Source organism: Durio zibethinus, chromosome 8 (assembly GCF_047325235.1).
Source record: "Durio zibethinus cultivar Kanyao isolate XHJ-2024 chromosome 8, ASM4732523v1, whole genome shotgun sequence".
Classification (NCBI taxonomy): Eukaryota; Viridiplantae; Streptophyta; class Magnoliopsida; order Malvales; family Malvaceae; genus Durio; species Durio zibethinus.
Genome location: NC_143169.1, coordinates 22,883,842 through 22,900,259, shown reverse-complemented (window position 1 = coordinate 22,900,259; position 16,418 = coordinate 22,883,842). Strand labels below are relative to the sequence as shown.

Sequence of the window (16,418 nt, the reverse complement as noted above, 5' to 3'; positions counted from 1 at the left end):
AGAACTGTAGAAATTACTTATAACCTATAAAATAGTTGAGCTGAGCTTTCCAAAGTGCATGGCATTCTAACTAGTATTCATGAAGCCCATAAATCTTCTGCCAGACAATTTGGGCAACTTTGTTTAATGTTTTAACAAAACAGCAGAAGATGATTATCATTAGAACGTTTGGTTCATAGAATTTTAGATTCAAGAGGAAAAAAATATGATATTTGAAAAAGTACAAAATTCAAATTTTTTTTTCATTTTTAAAGTATTTCGTATTCAAATTTAATCGTTTAATTCGGAGAATCCACATATATTAATTTTTAAATAATTATCATAATTTTTTTGACATATATGATAACAACTTTTTATCAATTGTTATTAACAATAAATACTCAAACGACAAATGATGTATTTAATAGCAAAAAAGGATATTTTATTTTATTATTATTATTTTTTAAATATGATCAATAAAAAAATAGTGAAAATTATTTAAGACATTTTTAGTTGAAAAACATCTTAAATAAAATATAAAAAAATTAAAGTAGTTTAGTCGGTTAGAATATATAAATATTAATTTTAAGAACGTAGGTTCGATTCTTTTTATTTAGTGCTTAATTTTAGGATTATTAGATTTTTTTTCAATTATTTAAGATATTTTTAGTTAGAAAATATCTTAAATAATCTAAAAAAAATTGAACAAAATTATTTAAAGTATTTTTCATATCAAACACCATTAATTACAATATAATTTTTTTTTAATAGCAAAAACGTACAACTAATTTTTAATTACTTTCAGACATTTTTTAAAATAATAACAATTATTTCATAATTTTTTATTCAAATCAAATTTAAAAATAATGTAACTTTTTTTCTAAAATTTTAGAATATCATAATGAGAGATAAGTTTTTTATTTTTAAACTTTGAATATAATTAAAAATCTATCACTTTTTTAAAAATTAAATTATCTAAAACTAAACATTAAAATCAAATATCTTCCGATAAAATTTCAAAACAAAAATAAGAATTCTCTCTAACCGAATTAAAAATAAAAAATCAGCAAAAGTAAAAAAAAAAAAAAAAAGTTCAGTTTTTGAACAGAGTGCAGCCACTCGTGCAACTCCTGAATTAGAAAACCAACCATCTCTCCTCTAAAAAATTATAATAATAATTAGTAATTATTAGTATATTAATTTTAGGTTTACTGAAATCGGAAATTGTGCGTGCAAAGAAGCATGCAGGCACATGAATGTCCGCCTCATTTGGCAGTAGAGATTAGTTAACTTGATTTAATTATGAACTAATTATCCACTTAGCATAGCAAAGCTGATCATGAGAGGGTCATTAATATTAGTCTGAACTTGACGATTATGCTCAGATGGTAAGTAGCATAACTGGACCCTATGATTGTGAATGTGACGATAGCCGTTTTTGTTAAAAAAATTTCATTAATCTCATTTTTTAATAAAAATTATCGGAATTTAAAACGTGAGAAAATATTATAATTGTTAAAATATAAAATTTAAATATGTTATATATCATCTTTAAAAATAATTATATGAATCAATAAATTAAATTATATGTTCATTAATTTTAATTCCTTTAATTAGTAGTAAAAAAAAGAAATTGTAGCTTTAAATTTAGATATTATAAAAAATTTTAAAAAAATATGAATAGATATAATAATTTGTACACTCATATTATATTGTATATGAAAATTATGTATAGTAATTTATATAAATATAAAAATATAAATACATTTTTTTATATTTATCAAATACATAATTTTTGTTAAAATTTAAAATTATGTAATATTTTATTTTTTATAATATTTTCGTGTCACATTATTCTTTTAAATTATTAGATTTACGGACGGGAAACCGAACAAGCCTACCCAATCGTGCAGGGAATGAAGATGGGCCTTTGGACCCATTAGAAAAGAAGGCCAGCAATCAAATTGGGACCATCGTGTTATAGTGTGAGGGTGACCCACCCAAAATTCTAAAATATCTTCTTTTTTTATTTATTTATCCAACAAAATTAAATCTTTTCCTTTCCTTTTCTTTTTCTTTTGTTTTCTTTTTTAGTTAAAAAGGGAAAGTAGTGTAGAAATGAGTGAAAAGAGAGGAAAAAAGGCAAGCAGAAGGAAGCGAAGTCCAATAAAATTCTAGAAAAAGGCAGAAGGACCAAAATTCGCGGCGCAAAAGACCTAATCGGCGACGGATGTAGATAAAATTTTTTCTAGGTGAGAAAATAAACAAGCAAAGAAAAAAAAAGACGAAGTGTCAAATTTCAACAATAAGAATCCTTCAAAAAATTCCACAAACGGGACCCACTTCTCTCTCTAAAATTCACGTCCAGACAAAAATCTCATCAGCTGCCCTACAATAACACTCACTTTATTTCGTTAGTAACTCTCCTGTCCCTTCCTCCGCCACGTCCCACCATGACCACCGCCGTATGCGCTGCCTTATCTGCCACCAAAGCCACTACCTTTACTGTATTCTTTCAAAGAACAAAAAACTAAATTACAAGTTCATTCTTTTACTTTTCCTAAACCTTTTTCCAAGATTCCAAAAAAGGATACTTTTTTTTTTCTTTTTGCAAATTCTGTAGTTTATTTGGTTCCTGAAAGTTAGTTATGGAGCCGCCGGAGAATAGTAATAAGGATAGTAACGGCTACGAATTGGCGGAGAAAATAATCTTACGGTGGGATTCAGCAGCATCGGAGGAAGCAAGTGATAGAATGATTTTCGAAACGGATCGTCAAGAAGCAGATCTTTACCTCCGAGCCGTCGATGAAATCCAACGGTCCTTATCGAACGCATCAATCTCAACCTCTTCCAATAACGCCGCCGGTGGTCAGTCAAAAGCCAACACCACAATCCAGATCGCCATGGCTCGTCTGGAAGACGAGTTCCGCAACATCCTCATTACTCACACCTCCGCTTTAGAAACCGGTTTCTTCTTCGATAGGACGTCGTCTTCAACATCAACTCCTTCTAATCACGAGCTCGAAGAAGACGACAGCTTAAGCAACGATAATAGCAGTAGCAACAATCTCCTTCAGCTTCAGCACTGTAACTCTTCGGATAGTTCGAGTCACCGATCTACGAGCAGTGTCCGAGAAGTGGATCTGATGCCTGCCGAAGCTATTTCCGATTTACAAGCGATTGCGACGAGGATGATCTCGTCCGGTTACTTACGGGAGTGTATTCAAGTGTACGGTAGCATCAGGAAATCCGCCGTTGACTCGAGTTTTAGGAAACTCGGAATAGAGAAGCTCAGCATCGGAGAAATCCAAAGGCTTGAATGGGAAGATTTGGAGAGTAAATTTCGGCGTTGGATTCGAGCCGCGAGAGTTTGCGTCAGGATTCTCTTTGCGAGCGAGAAGAAACTTTGTGAGCAAATCTTTGAGTGTGTCGGAACGGATATTGATGACGTGTGTTTTGTGGAAACAGTTAAAGGGCCTGCAATTCAGTTATTTAACTTCGCGGAAGCCATAAGTATAAGTAGGAGATCTCCTGAAAAGCTTTTTAAGACACTTGATTTACATGATGCTTTGATGAATTTATTGCCTGATATTGAGGCGGTTTTCGATTCCAAATCATCTGATTCCATTCGAGTTCAGGCTGCCGAGATTTTGTCCAGGTTAGCTGAGGCCGCACGAGGGATTTTGTCCGAATTCGAAAACGCAGTTTTAAGAGAGCCCTCTATTGTGCCTGTCCCTGGTGGGACGATCCATCCTTTGACTAGGTATGTTATGAACTATATCAGTTTGATATCAGATTATAAACCGACTTTGATTGGGCTTATAATTTCGAAACCATCGACGGGTTCGAGGTATTCCGGGGATCCATCGACCCCAGATATGGAGTTTGCTGAGTTGGAAGGGAAAACTCCTTTAGCTTTGCATTTGATTTGGATTATTGTGGTTTTGCAATTCAATTTGGCTGGGAAGTCTAAGCATTATAGAGATGCATCTTTGGCGCATTTGTCTATAATGAATAACGTTCATTATATTGTTCAGAAGGTTAAAGGGTCACCCGAGTTGAGGGAAATGATTGGGGATGATTATTTGAAGAAGTTGACTGGAAAGTTTAGGCAGGCGGCGACTGGTTATCAAAGAGCTACCTGGGTGAGTGTTTTATATTGTTTGAGAGCTGAAGGATTGCATGTCAATGGTAGTTTTTCTTCTGGGGTGTCAAAGATTGCATTGAGGGAAAGGTTTAAGACTTTCAATGCTATGTTCGATGAGGTTCATAGGACTCAAGCAACATGGTTGATACCTGATGCTCAGCTTAGGGAGGAACTAAGGATTTCTATGTCCGAGAAGTTGATCCCAGCTTATAGGTCGTTTCTTGGGCGGTTCAAGAGCCATATAGAGAGTGGAAAGTACCCAGAGAATTACATCAAGTATTCAGTTGAAGACTTGGAAACTGCTGTGTTGGATTTCTTTGACGGATACCCTGTGTCCCAGCACTTGAGGAGAAGATCTCAGTGAAGGAGTTGATGTGAGCTGAGATGAGTTTTGCCATGGTAGAAACTAGGAGACATTTTTACAATTTTTTGTGGGGCTTGTATTTGGGCGATATGGTGCTGGTGAATCTGGCGCTTCCCTGAGCTCTCCAATTTGTTTAAAAATGGCTGATTGAATTATTTCCACGGTTGAGGAAGCAACAAGATCAGGTGTTAGCTTTCCAGACCAGCCAGGTTCCAGAACTGAATGCTTTCCGCACTGTAAGCATTAATAAGTTGGTTTTGTCACCACATTCTAGATTTTGTTCCATTTGTTCATATGGTTATTGCTGTATCTGTAATTTGTAATTTTGTATGTGTTTGCTTTCACTATTATTAATGATATGAAGAAGCCTTTTTTCCACCTCTATCTTCCCTCTTAGCATTTATTGCAGTAACCCCATTTTAGGTTTGCATAAATGATTGATGATTGCATTAGAATTATGCATTCTCAGAAAGGTGAGTATCGTAGGCATTGATATTAAAATGTGATGCTGCTGGAACATGGAATTTGGCCTGTCAGGTCAACTTCTTTGGTTGCCTTTCTAATATTCAACTTGATTCTCATATATTTAAGGCAAGACTCGGTATAATCGTATACCTTTCACTTTCAGGTTTCAGCATTCTGTAACATTTAAATCAGGAAATCTAAAAAACTAATTTGGTGACTCTCAAAAGCTCCATTATTGGACAATAGACCGATGCAATTCATCCAGGGAATCCACAATTTCTCAAAGAAAGGAAAAGAAAGCCATGTTACAGTTTCAGAAAACAATGGCCATAACAATCAAGAAAGAGAATTTAATGCCGTCTTAACTGGTAGAGCATGTAACTTGACTAAGATGTCCATCGTTCTCTTCTTTTCTGTCTAGACAGGGTAAAAAGATTGACTTCTTATTATTGGATTTTCTCTAGTATTGCTAGATGGTACCAGTTTCATAAAATAAAATAAATAAATATGATAATTTTAAACATTATATTATGACAAAAAACAAAAACGATACGACTTAAAATTTTAACAAAAATTATATATAAATTTAATAAAAATAAATAATGTATTATATTTAATATATCAAAATAAATTTAACACAGAAATTTTTTGTATTTTACATATTTTTGATTCGAAACAAACAAGATAGAATTTTCGAATTTACAGGTCTAAAAAAGAGAAAAAAAGAGGCTGGCAAATAACACGTCACAAACTATATTATTATCAAAAAAGGACATAGCACGGATTGTCTGTTCTCTTGGTAACAACTTAACTGGTGAACAATTTAATGACTAATTTAACAAATACAAAGAAACAATATGACCTTTGTGGTACAAGAAAAAAAGGCGAAGAAAAAGCTCAACAGCTGACTTTTGGCTGTAACGATTGCCACCCTGATATCATTATGTTTCAAAGAAAAACTGGATCGTCGTTACAAGAATAACTAGGCCTCAAATTAAGTGAAACAGAATTGTTGAACCGAGTTCTAAGCATCCCAGATTCACAACAGGGGTTTTTAGATCACTCTGTCTTGTCTTCTTCCAAATCACCATTTGATGCTCCATTACTACCCTGCACTGGTCCACCTTGTGGTGCAGTTCTAAAATCTTTTGAAGGTGTTGAAGAGGATTTTATGAGTGTCAAAGTAGTGTCATCTTTGTGCAAATTTTCATAAGCTTCTTCAGAGTAAGCATACCTATTGAGATCAGAACAACCAAAAAGTGGGAAAGAAGTTGCAAAGACATTGAAATAAGTCAACTGAGCTGCATACGAAAACTAAGAAAGCTAGAACATCAATATGAGCCACTGTAAAACAGAGGTAAAGGTCTTTAAACTCAGTAACACAGAAACTAGCTTAAAATTGATTAACACATAAGTAATCTAGCATACATAGGCCTCTCAAGTTCTTAGGATTTACCTTGATATATAATCAGTAAATTTATTAAACAATTGGGGGCCTGAAATTTTTTCCTTCTATATATATATATATTTTTTAATGGCCATAAAGTATATAAATGAACTATATCAGAAAAGGAATGGCAAAAAAGAGAAGCTTAAGAGCTCAAGAAGCTAGATCTTTACCGCATTGAATTCTGAGAGGGCGCCCAAAGAACACAGATGACACATAGAAGAGAGAAAGATAAGACTTGCCAAAAGGCTGGGATGATCCATGCATTCTGCCAATGCTCATTGTAAACATCATTTGACTTGAAATAAAGCTGAAATTTCAGAGTTACAAAGTTGTAAGATGCAAGATGTTTGACAACAATGCCATTTCTAAAATGTTTTACATTTTCCTCACACTATAGATTGCGGTTTCTGATTACTCCATCTCATATTTCCTATTGTAAGATGCAAGACTGCACAATTAAATTGCTAGCATGTTCTTTACTTTTTTGTAAATTATATGCTGAACTTAACTCTATGGATAAAGCAGCCAAAAGAAAGCATTGAAGATAATGGATTTGACTACCTCGTAGCATATCCAACCCACAGACACAATCACAGCTACTGCCAATGCGTTTGTGAACTTCCTGTATATGTCAAGCTTGACCGTCATCCTTCTAGCCTGTTGCACCAATTAGTGAGAAAAAATTGCAAAGCAATGTTTTACTTAAAGTGCAATTGTCATTACTTTTAATAACAAAACAAACAATAAAAGATGGTGTGATATACTGTTGCTACACTTGAATTAAAGAATTTCAAAAGATCTAATTGCCGGGTGTTAGAAAGAGATAAACTCAATATCAAATGCATGCATAAGCATGTGTTAGATCACAGATCAAGCAGCAAATATTATCTAGGAACCATGCTTATTATTACCTTCTTCATTACACCTTCAATTATTTTCATGAATAGAAATAAATCCATGCACCTGGACTTTAGTGCAGGAAATGTGGCAATAGGCAAGGGATGGTTTTTTTTGTTTAAGATCCTATCAGAAACTTCAATGCTTCTTTCTATTTAATTATGATAAATATTTTTGCTGGAGGCTGTTAAAGTACCTGTTATTACAACATGAAGGAACTTATAAGGATCTACTCTCCTATTTTTTTTGAGGATTCTAAAAAATCATACGTTCAAATGCTTTCAATATCAATCATCACTTGTATAATCCACTTGCAAAGAGTGAAACATGGGCATATTTATCATAGAAGATCTAAAGAATTCACTCTTAAACATGATTGCCAAGGAAAATATGAATATTGCTATTAACTCGACATTACTGACAATGTAAAAAAAAAAATACCTGAAGTTTAGTTAAAGTTGCAGAGAGAGAACTAAATATCCAAAGAATGAAGAAGGCATCTAAGATTGCACCAGGAAGAACCAAAAATAGTCTTGCCTTTCCAGAAAGATCACTCACTGCACCAACATTTTCTACCAACTCAAGAACTTCGGATGCCAGAAAGAAAGTTGCTCCAAGCATGGTTACCTTTGAAGTAAGCCCACCAAGGGTAGGTCTCACAACACCATATCCCATGGAAACCAGCAAAATAATAATCCGTGCAATTGTACGTTTAATAGTACCGAAGGTGACTGCCCATATGGTGATCCCAACGGGCCTGATTCCACTCTCATTGAATTCAGCATAATCAAAATACCAAAGAGCCATCTCAAGCATGCCAAGCGTTATCACTAATGTTACACAGTTTTGCAAAGGAAGAACCTCTCTCCAAAATCTTGCATACTGCGAGAACCAAAAGATTCCAAGGATCACAAAAGCAAGGGACATGAAACTGTAAAAATTCATCAGCGGAGCCATTCTACCGGGTAGATAGCCAGTAGGATTTTTCCATACAGTTTTCCCCTCTACAATCAAATCTTTAAGATTTAAATCACAGTGAATGAAGTACAAGTTGTACATCCCAGTTTTAGTAATCTTTATAGACTTTGATGGCAATGTTGCATCCTCATCATCTCCATTAAACGAGACGCCAAACACTTTAGGCCAGCCAGGATTCTGTGTGGAAGGTCGATGAATAACTTCTCCTTCCGAACAAACACCCAGTTTTGCAAGATCTGCTGTGCAACAAACAGCTCTTTGACCCCCATAAGCTGAACCCCCAATGTGCTTTCTATCTTCCACTTCAAAAACAATTGCTTGGATCGACCGCGAGCTAAAGTTTGCAAATTCTTTGGGTCTATGGAATGTAATCTTCTCAAAACTGGTTCAATATTACCCACAAATTCAAGCATTAAGAAAAAAAAAAAGAGAAGAGAGAAACACCTTCAATGCTCACTGGTCTTCAAACATCTAAATATAAGTGAATTACACATTGAAATCCATACTTGGAAAACATTTTTTTTAGTTTCTCCAGTTAATACTATGTTTACATTGATCAGACCCGACCACTGACTTAATTAAAGAAAAATCAGCAAGAATCTTAATTTTGAGTAAAATTTGATCTCTCGTTCTTTGGGTACAAAAAGAATTTTGATCTTTTGTTTTCGTTTCACGTAAAAGACATAATCTTTGAATTTTTTTAGTTCTGTTTCTAGTCAAGTTTGTCTTGCAACGCAATTCTAATTCAGTATCAGATCCCAACAGATCTCAAATCCCACACAATTAAAACAAAACCCCACTAAACCCAAGAACAAAATAAAGAGATCTAAAAGCTAAAATCAGAAAATACTTACAACATGGTAATTGTAATGAGAAAAAGAAATGGGAAAGTGAAAAAATTACCGGACGTAAGAGTCACCACCAATGGCAGTTACATTGTGGGGGTCAGGAAAAGAAGAATAAATGCCTTCGCTGCCGCCATGGACGACGAATGCGTTGCCTTTACTGACGAATTTCTCTCCATTGTACTCATGAACTGAAGCATCACTGATGAAAACAAAGCAGAAACATAAAAGGGAGAGAAGGAAAAGAGAATTTTGATGCTTCAGCATTGCCAACCAAAGCTCGGTTGGACAAAAAAAGAGGGAGATTTTGGTTGGATCTGCTGATTTGCAGAGTGGAAGGAAATTCTTCTTTCTCCTCAGAGAACTAAAGCCTTTAAACTGTGAAACTCAGATTTTATATCAAGAAGAATGAGAGAAATGTACAGTGGAAACTGGCAAAGCTGAAGACAATAGAATCCTGACCATTAGATATATGACATCTGGATTTACGCTTTAACGTAAGATTAGACTATTCATTCTGGCTTACCTTGAGTGGCGCCTAGATTAATGCTTAATGATAATTAAAGAGTGAGATTTGGAATAGGAGCAACGTGAAGTGAATGCGGTGGGTTTATCTATACCCACTGCCCGGTTTTGTCAATAAATAAAACTGATGGCAAATGTACAAGAATTCAAAATTCCTATATTTGTGTATATGATTATTTGGTATGGAGTACCCTTGGGATCAATGCATTTCCTAGAATGTCTGCACCTATCCTACAATATCACTACACTAAAATTTTGAATGCCCCTAAAACTTTCACAAAATTCTTCACGTGAACCTTGTCTTCCTTTAAATACGGAGTTTGTATCTAGGCTCCTGATGGGCACCCCCGCCCCCAGAAAATACAGAATTCATCAGGAGCCTCTAGCTGTTTTTTTTCCTCTTTTTTAAAGATCCACCATACATTTTAAAAGTTTGTGACTTTCGGCTGTATGATTCTGGTTTGAGCCTTGACTTCACCTTCTGTTGAATTCCATTTGGTGGATTTTTTTTTTCTTTGAGTTCTCTGTTTTCGTTTTAAACACACTCCCCTGTCTAGCATCAATGTCAAGAGATGAATGTTTATTGCTGTGCAAAGCAATTACATTCGAGAATTCAAGATAACTTGGAGACTTCCCATAAGTGAAATCTGTTACTGCGAAAACTAAATTAGAGGACCGGCAAATCGCGGCTAAGCTTTGTCAAATACATTGTTTGCAAATGTTACAAGAATTTAATGTTGAGAGGGAAATGATAGAAACAAAGAGAGATGGAGCATTTTGTAGCCTACCCATCTCCTACACCAACAACCGCCATAAAACTTGCGGATAGCTAAAACAGGATGCAGGAAACATGAGTTAGTCCAAATCAAGGAACTCCATTCTTTTCCTCATTGTACCTTTGAGATCTGTTGCCTCCCTTTCTGCTTTCTGTGCCTGCATAGGGTACAATGCTACTTGTTAAGGAAACTCAAAATCCAATAACAGGACAGGCATCTTCAATAGGAAATTATAGACTACCAATCACTCCAGAACATAAAATAGTTCATAACACATATGCATGCAATGAACTAGTTTTTGTAAAAACAGAATGTTTTTATCTCTAAACAACGTAGCTTCTCTAAGCTAGAAAAGTTTTTTTTTTTTTTGTTTTACTATTATGAATAGTTAGAATCTCCTTAATTTACTCTTCCTCATTACAAACATCAGAATATAAGGACAGAATCACAAGAAACACCTGGTTAAGCTCTCCATTTGAGCCATACTAATAAACAACAAAATCATTCATCACATCATCATTATCTCCACCATCCTCTTTTTCAAGATCCATGAAAATGCTTAAAAGTTACAAGCATCTAAGAATCTGGATTTCTTTGAGTTCAAATATTACCAATGTTTTACTCTCCAGTTATTCTACATGGCAGCACTTGAAAAAGTGATGGATGTCCAAATAGAAATTTAAGATGCACAAAAGAGAAGAAGAGCTGAGGGGCGTTTAGTGAGCCAAATGTGTCTCAGAGAAATTGTTTTATCATTGCTAATGGAAACACATAATTCATACAAGAAAATGATTTAAAGACTTACCCTTCTAATTTCTGCTGCTGATACACGAGTCATATGTGGAGGAAGTTCCTCTCTCTCCAAGTCCTAACACATGAAATGCAAATTATAGGACAACAGAATGGGATTACAAAACAAAGCAAAGGCACATGGAACAAGATAACTTAGCTAAGTCATACCAGCTCGCCAATCAAGACAACATTCTCCCCACGGATTACATATAGACCTAAAGGGATGTCGCAATAAAGACCACCAACAATAACTCTTTCACAAGCACCCTCAAGAACAGCATTGGCTGAGACAAATTTAAGAGTTTCAGAACCCAGAACAAAATGTTAACATGTGATCCAAGAAGAGTTAGTGATGCAAGATGGAAACCTGGTAAAGTCTATAGGAGGAGGGGCAAGGACAGCAATGCAAATGTTATAATATGGAAAGATTCTAAAGCTGAACTTGCTTGGCTACCTGGAATTCACATGCTGTCACTTAAGTTAAACCTCTACCACTTAAGGGGGATGTTGGCTGATCATCAGTAAGATGCTTGCTGCCACTTAATAAAAGCTCTATCCATCATACTATGACATTATGAAGAAGCTGGCTATCTTCTAATCTTGTCCATAACAAGGCTGCCTAAGCCATTATCTACTTGCTTCATTTAATTATGACTATAGTAGGCTGCCTAATCCTTGACTACCTATATGTTAGGGAGATTTTTGTGTCCAGTAGTGCTATGAGAAGAGAAATTAATTAAGTTTGAGTGTTGAATGTGTGATATTCCCTAATCTTAAGGGTGTTTTTGGAATTCATTTTCTTCCTTGATTTCAGTTTTCATAGTTCACCTAAATTCCCTTTGTTTTCCCCTTCCTAATTTTCAAATTGTTTATGTTCGTAAATCAACAAAGTTTTCAAGTTTTATTGTTACTTGTAAGTCCTAAATCTGCCTCTATCTAGCCTAAGTGTGTTATTTATAAAATACCTTACATCAGTTAGGTAAGAAGAAGAAATCAGTACCAAATTGGTCAAAAGAACGTAAAGTTCCCATGAGCTTTCTACCATCTCGTAGCAGCACTAAAAGTTTTTCTGCATCATATACAGAAGAGCAAGACGTCAACAAGTGGAAACATAAAATAGTGCTCATACATTTGAATATAATATTACATCTAAATTCTGTGCAGAAAGTGAATTAAAATAAAGATATGCCATGTAACATTCAAAAACCTCGTAACAATATCAGAAAGCTCCAAAAGAAAAGACCAATTAAGCATGAATATGACCAAGATTCATTGCATTCATAAGCATATCGAAATTTAGACATTGTCTACCAAAAAGATTATCAATAATCATGCAACAGGCAAATCCTCGAATATTGAAAGTTTTTTTATTTTCTTCAACGTGAAATCCCGAAAACTTATCCATCTTCAAATCCTACTTAACGCTTTACAGAATCAAATCAACTTCTAACTGATAACTTTCCCCAGCTATTTGCTGATTATTAACTAATACACTGGTCGTCCTAAAGACATCATAAAACAACATCCAAATTCCAAAGTTGACTGCAAAGTCTTCCACCATAAACAATTAAATTAAGAAGAATATTACATGAGTTTAAGCATATAACAAAAAGTTTAACAACCCTTCAGCATATAAACATATGACAGCAACAATTACTCTCACTACAAAAAAGGGCTCCACAGCCAATGCCAAAAAAAAAAAAAGACTTTTGCAGCCAAATATTAGTCCCACGACACCATAAATTTAACAGAAATAAACAAAAGGGAGAAAGAGCATACTGTCAAGGTAACTGGCAAGAGAAGTAGAAAGGTGGATATCTTCAGGGCCTGCCCAAGACATAGATAAACTTTTTTCGGTCTCTCCAAAAAATTTGCCGAAAAAAATACACCTTTCAAATACCAATTATCCAAATATGGCATTTGCTAATCAAATTTCTCCCTTTTTAATCTAACCCTGACCTCCAGAAAAATGAATAAAAATAACAATATAAACCCCTTCAAGGAAAACAAAAGCAACCCAGATACGCCAATATCACGAATTACCCAAAAACCCAAAGAAACTCCCTAAATTCCAATACTGCTAGATCCGAAAAACCTTAACTTGAAAACCCTGGGAAGTTAAAAATTGGGGTTTCTTTTCCTGTACAGGTTCCAAGGGTCTAAGTGGGGTTGGAGAAACATAACATAAGAGCAATCAGATCCAATCTAGCCGGAAGAAAGAGAGAGAAAAAAGAAAACCCGAGAAAATGCGGGAAAATTAGAAAAAGAGGGACAAAATGAATAGGGAATTAGGGCGTGGCCTTTAACATGGTGGAATTATTTTAGTAGATTTTGTTGTTGGGGTTTCATTTCTATTTGCATTTTATTTTTGGTTTGTGATGGAATCAGAAGAGAGTTTATTTTTAAATTATGAATTTATTAATTATATTATATTTATTATTAATTTAATTTTAAAAATTAATATATGAGTGAATAAATAACTTTTTAATTATTATATTAATTAATAAATTTATAATTTAAATATTATATTATAACTTTTTAAATTTTAAGAATGAAGTTAAATTTTTATTATAATTTATTGCTGATTTGTAATATTAAATTTTTTAAAATAAAAATAAATATTAAATTTAGATTTTTCTGTATTTTTTTTATTTAACAAATCTATCCTAAAAGAAGTGTGGAAGTGAGTAGATGAGGGGAACTAACCATGGACTTGGTTACGTGGATGAAGCTCATTGCTTGTACGTGCAGTCAATGAAGAAATGGTGGATGTTTCCTTATGATTCTTTTTAGATGTTCTGGAGAAATGACATCCTCTGAGTTTTTTCTTTGAAAAGGTTAAATATTTGAAAGATTACGATAGAAATTAAAATTGAGATTTCTTTTTTGATGTGAGATATTTCGATATTTTATAATTATTTTAGATTTAGATTAATTTAAAATTAAATCAGATTAAATTTTATAAAAAAAATTAAATTTATTTTTTTATTTATAAAATTCGAAATCAAATTCTTATTTAAAAAAAATTAAATTCTTTATTATTCATATCAATAAATGTTAATAAGTTGAAATTTTTTGAATGAGGAGTAATCTACCTTGGAATTCAGGGCTGTTAAAAAAGCATGAAAGCAATCATTAATTCACCGTAAAGTTTTAATTTTACATAATTTATTTGCAAGATATCATATTTCCCTTCACATTTATCATGTTCTTGCTCATTTTACACACAAGACTGGATTAATATTTTAATTAATTGGTATGCCCAATTACACAGAGATTGCTGTCTGAATCATACACGTTTTTTTTGTCCCGTAATTTTGAGCCACCACATAGATTTACTCTGAAATTTCTGTCTTGAATAAATGAAGGAAGCTATTCAAGTTTTTGAATCCTTGGACATATTGAGTGGCTCGCTCCTCTACCGAAGCAGAGTATCGTGCAATCGCTACCATCATATCAGAACTAGCTTGGGTGCAATCTTTACTTGTTGAGTTAGGCATCCATCTCACAAAAACACTTACTGTTCATTGTGACAATATTGGAGCTACCTATGTTTGTGTTAATCCAATGTTTCACTCCAAGATGAAACACTTTGCCATTGATTATCATTTTGTTCGAGATCGTGTTAATAAAGGTAGTAAGAGTATCTCACATCTCCTCCAAGGACTACCTGTCCTAATAACACGACTTGCTTCTTTTCGATCCAAGATAGGTGTTGTTGATGGCACACCTATCTTGCGGGGGCGTATCAAGGAAAATCAACTAATAATTGTGTCGAAGTCAAATTAAATCTTTCAATCAACAGATTTTGTTCAATTGTTAAGGCTACATCAAAGAATCAATCAGACACAAAAATCACGAAAAATATCAATCAAATTTCAACAAAGATTCTGTGTTAGCAGCATTGATTTAACATTAGCAATTACTATTATTCTATGTATATATAGCATGATTTGTACACATTTTATACTCTGTATAAGTTCAATATATAAGAAATATCCATTCTCCCGTATCTTCTATATAAACGTGAAAATACATGTCAATGCATGCATGCATGAAATAATTTTTAAAGCAATTGATTTTTTTTAGTTGTGTTTATCTCATATTAAATATATGTAAAACATAAAATATGTTATATACGTAAAATATGAAACATATTTAATATTTTTATTAAATTTATATATAATTTTTTTTATTTTAAACCATTTAATTTTTATAATTTTTATATTATTTTATATCATATTATAATATCATAATTAAAATTATCAAATTACTTAAACCGTTTAATTTCTTTAATTATAAATATCACTAGGAATTTTCCAAGTGGGAAAGAAATTAGGACAGAAGCCAATGACGTCAGAGTGGCTGTCTGTCACAAACAGTTGGGTTCAGGTTCGGTGAACGGTCAGCCACGTGTCAAACAATGAAAGACAAAGTAAAATCCCAACATCTGCTTTCTTTCAACACGTGTTCTACTCTGTCGGTTTGACATTTCACAACTATGCACTATTTTCAACATGATCTGTCATGTGAGTTATATTCCCTATATTTTATTAGACCAGAGTGAAACATTATTTTTTAAGGCAAACCAAAACCAATTAAGATAGTAATTAAACTAAACAAGAGAGAAACAAAGATTAATTAAAAATTAAATTTTGATTGGCTGACATGGATTCAGCTTTGGACCACAAATGAAATGAATACCTTCATACATGAGAGCTCGTGCCAGCCTCCAAATCAGGTTCGGATTATCAAAATTCTGATTATTGGTTAATTGTGTGGTTTATATAAATGGATTAACATGGCCTAATTGCTTGGTTTAAGTGTAATTAAGAACACACTGAGCTATGTGTCGGATGTTCTTTGGTTAATCAGATTGCTTAACCAATGCAAATTAAGAACATCCTTTAAAAAAGCAAATGAAGAGAAAAAAAAGAATAAAAATATCTTAGTCTAAACCTTCGTATGGTCACAATGCAGATTAATTCCTCGAGATGAAGCAAGATTAAGGAAAATGAAAAAGGGAAGTCAAAAATCGAAGGGTCACTCCCACTGCCACCAAGATTAATGTATAAAAAAGATTAGCAAAACCAAAGCCAAAGAATAAAAAATATAGCAATCAAATCAAATCTATAACAAAAGGGGGGGGGGGGGGGGGGCTTGTTTTGTATTAAGATTAACCAAATGTTTGTTTTGAGAC

At 33.5% G+C, this 16,418-nt stretch overlaps 3 protein-coding genes across 3 annotated transcripts; 1 reads left to right on the top strand and 2 right to left on the bottom strand.

Moving 5' to 3' along the window:
- Window positions 1–2,065: 2,065 nt before the first annotated feature.
- LOC111279024 (exocyst complex component EXO70A1-like) lies at window positions 2,066–4,868 on the top strand. The gene has a single exon (XM_022865888.2). It carries the CDS (start codon window positions 2,628–2,630, stop codon window positions 4,488–4,490), a length of 1,863 nt encoding a protein of 620 aa, XP_022721623.2. The 5' UTR covers window positions 2,066–2,627; the 3' UTR covers window positions 4,491–4,868.
- An 817-nt stretch (window positions 4,869–5,685) lies between these two features.
- LOC111279025 (uncharacterized) lies at window positions 5,686–9,491 on the bottom strand. The gene is made up of 5 exons (XM_022865890.2): window positions 9,184–9,491; window positions 7,744–8,662; window positions 6,967–7,062; window positions 6,576–6,712; window positions 5,686–6,189 (listed from the first exon to the last, which is right to left on the bottom strand). The coding sequence occupies exons 1-5, from the start codon at window positions 9,390–9,392 to the stop codon at window positions 6,015–6,017; spliced, it is 1,536 nt and encodes a 511-aa protein (XP_022721625.2). The 5' UTR covers window positions 9,393–9,491; the 3' UTR covers window positions 5,686–6,014.
- Window positions 9,492–10,287: 796 nt separating this feature from the next.
- On the bottom strand, window positions 10,288–13,598 carry LOC111279026 (sm-like protein LSM1B). The gene is made up of 5 exons (XM_022865891.1): window positions 12,998–13,598; window positions 12,219–12,287; window positions 11,387–11,502; window positions 11,232–11,294; window positions 10,288–10,583 (listed from the first exon to the last, which is right to left on the bottom strand). The coding sequence occupies exons 1-5, from the start codon at window positions 13,056–13,058 to the stop codon at window positions 10,506–10,508; spliced, it is 387 nt and encodes a 128-aa protein (XP_022721626.1). The 5' UTR covers window positions 13,059–13,598; the 3' UTR covers window positions 10,288–10,505.
- Between the last annotated feature and the right edge of the window lie 2,820 nt (window positions 13,599–16,418).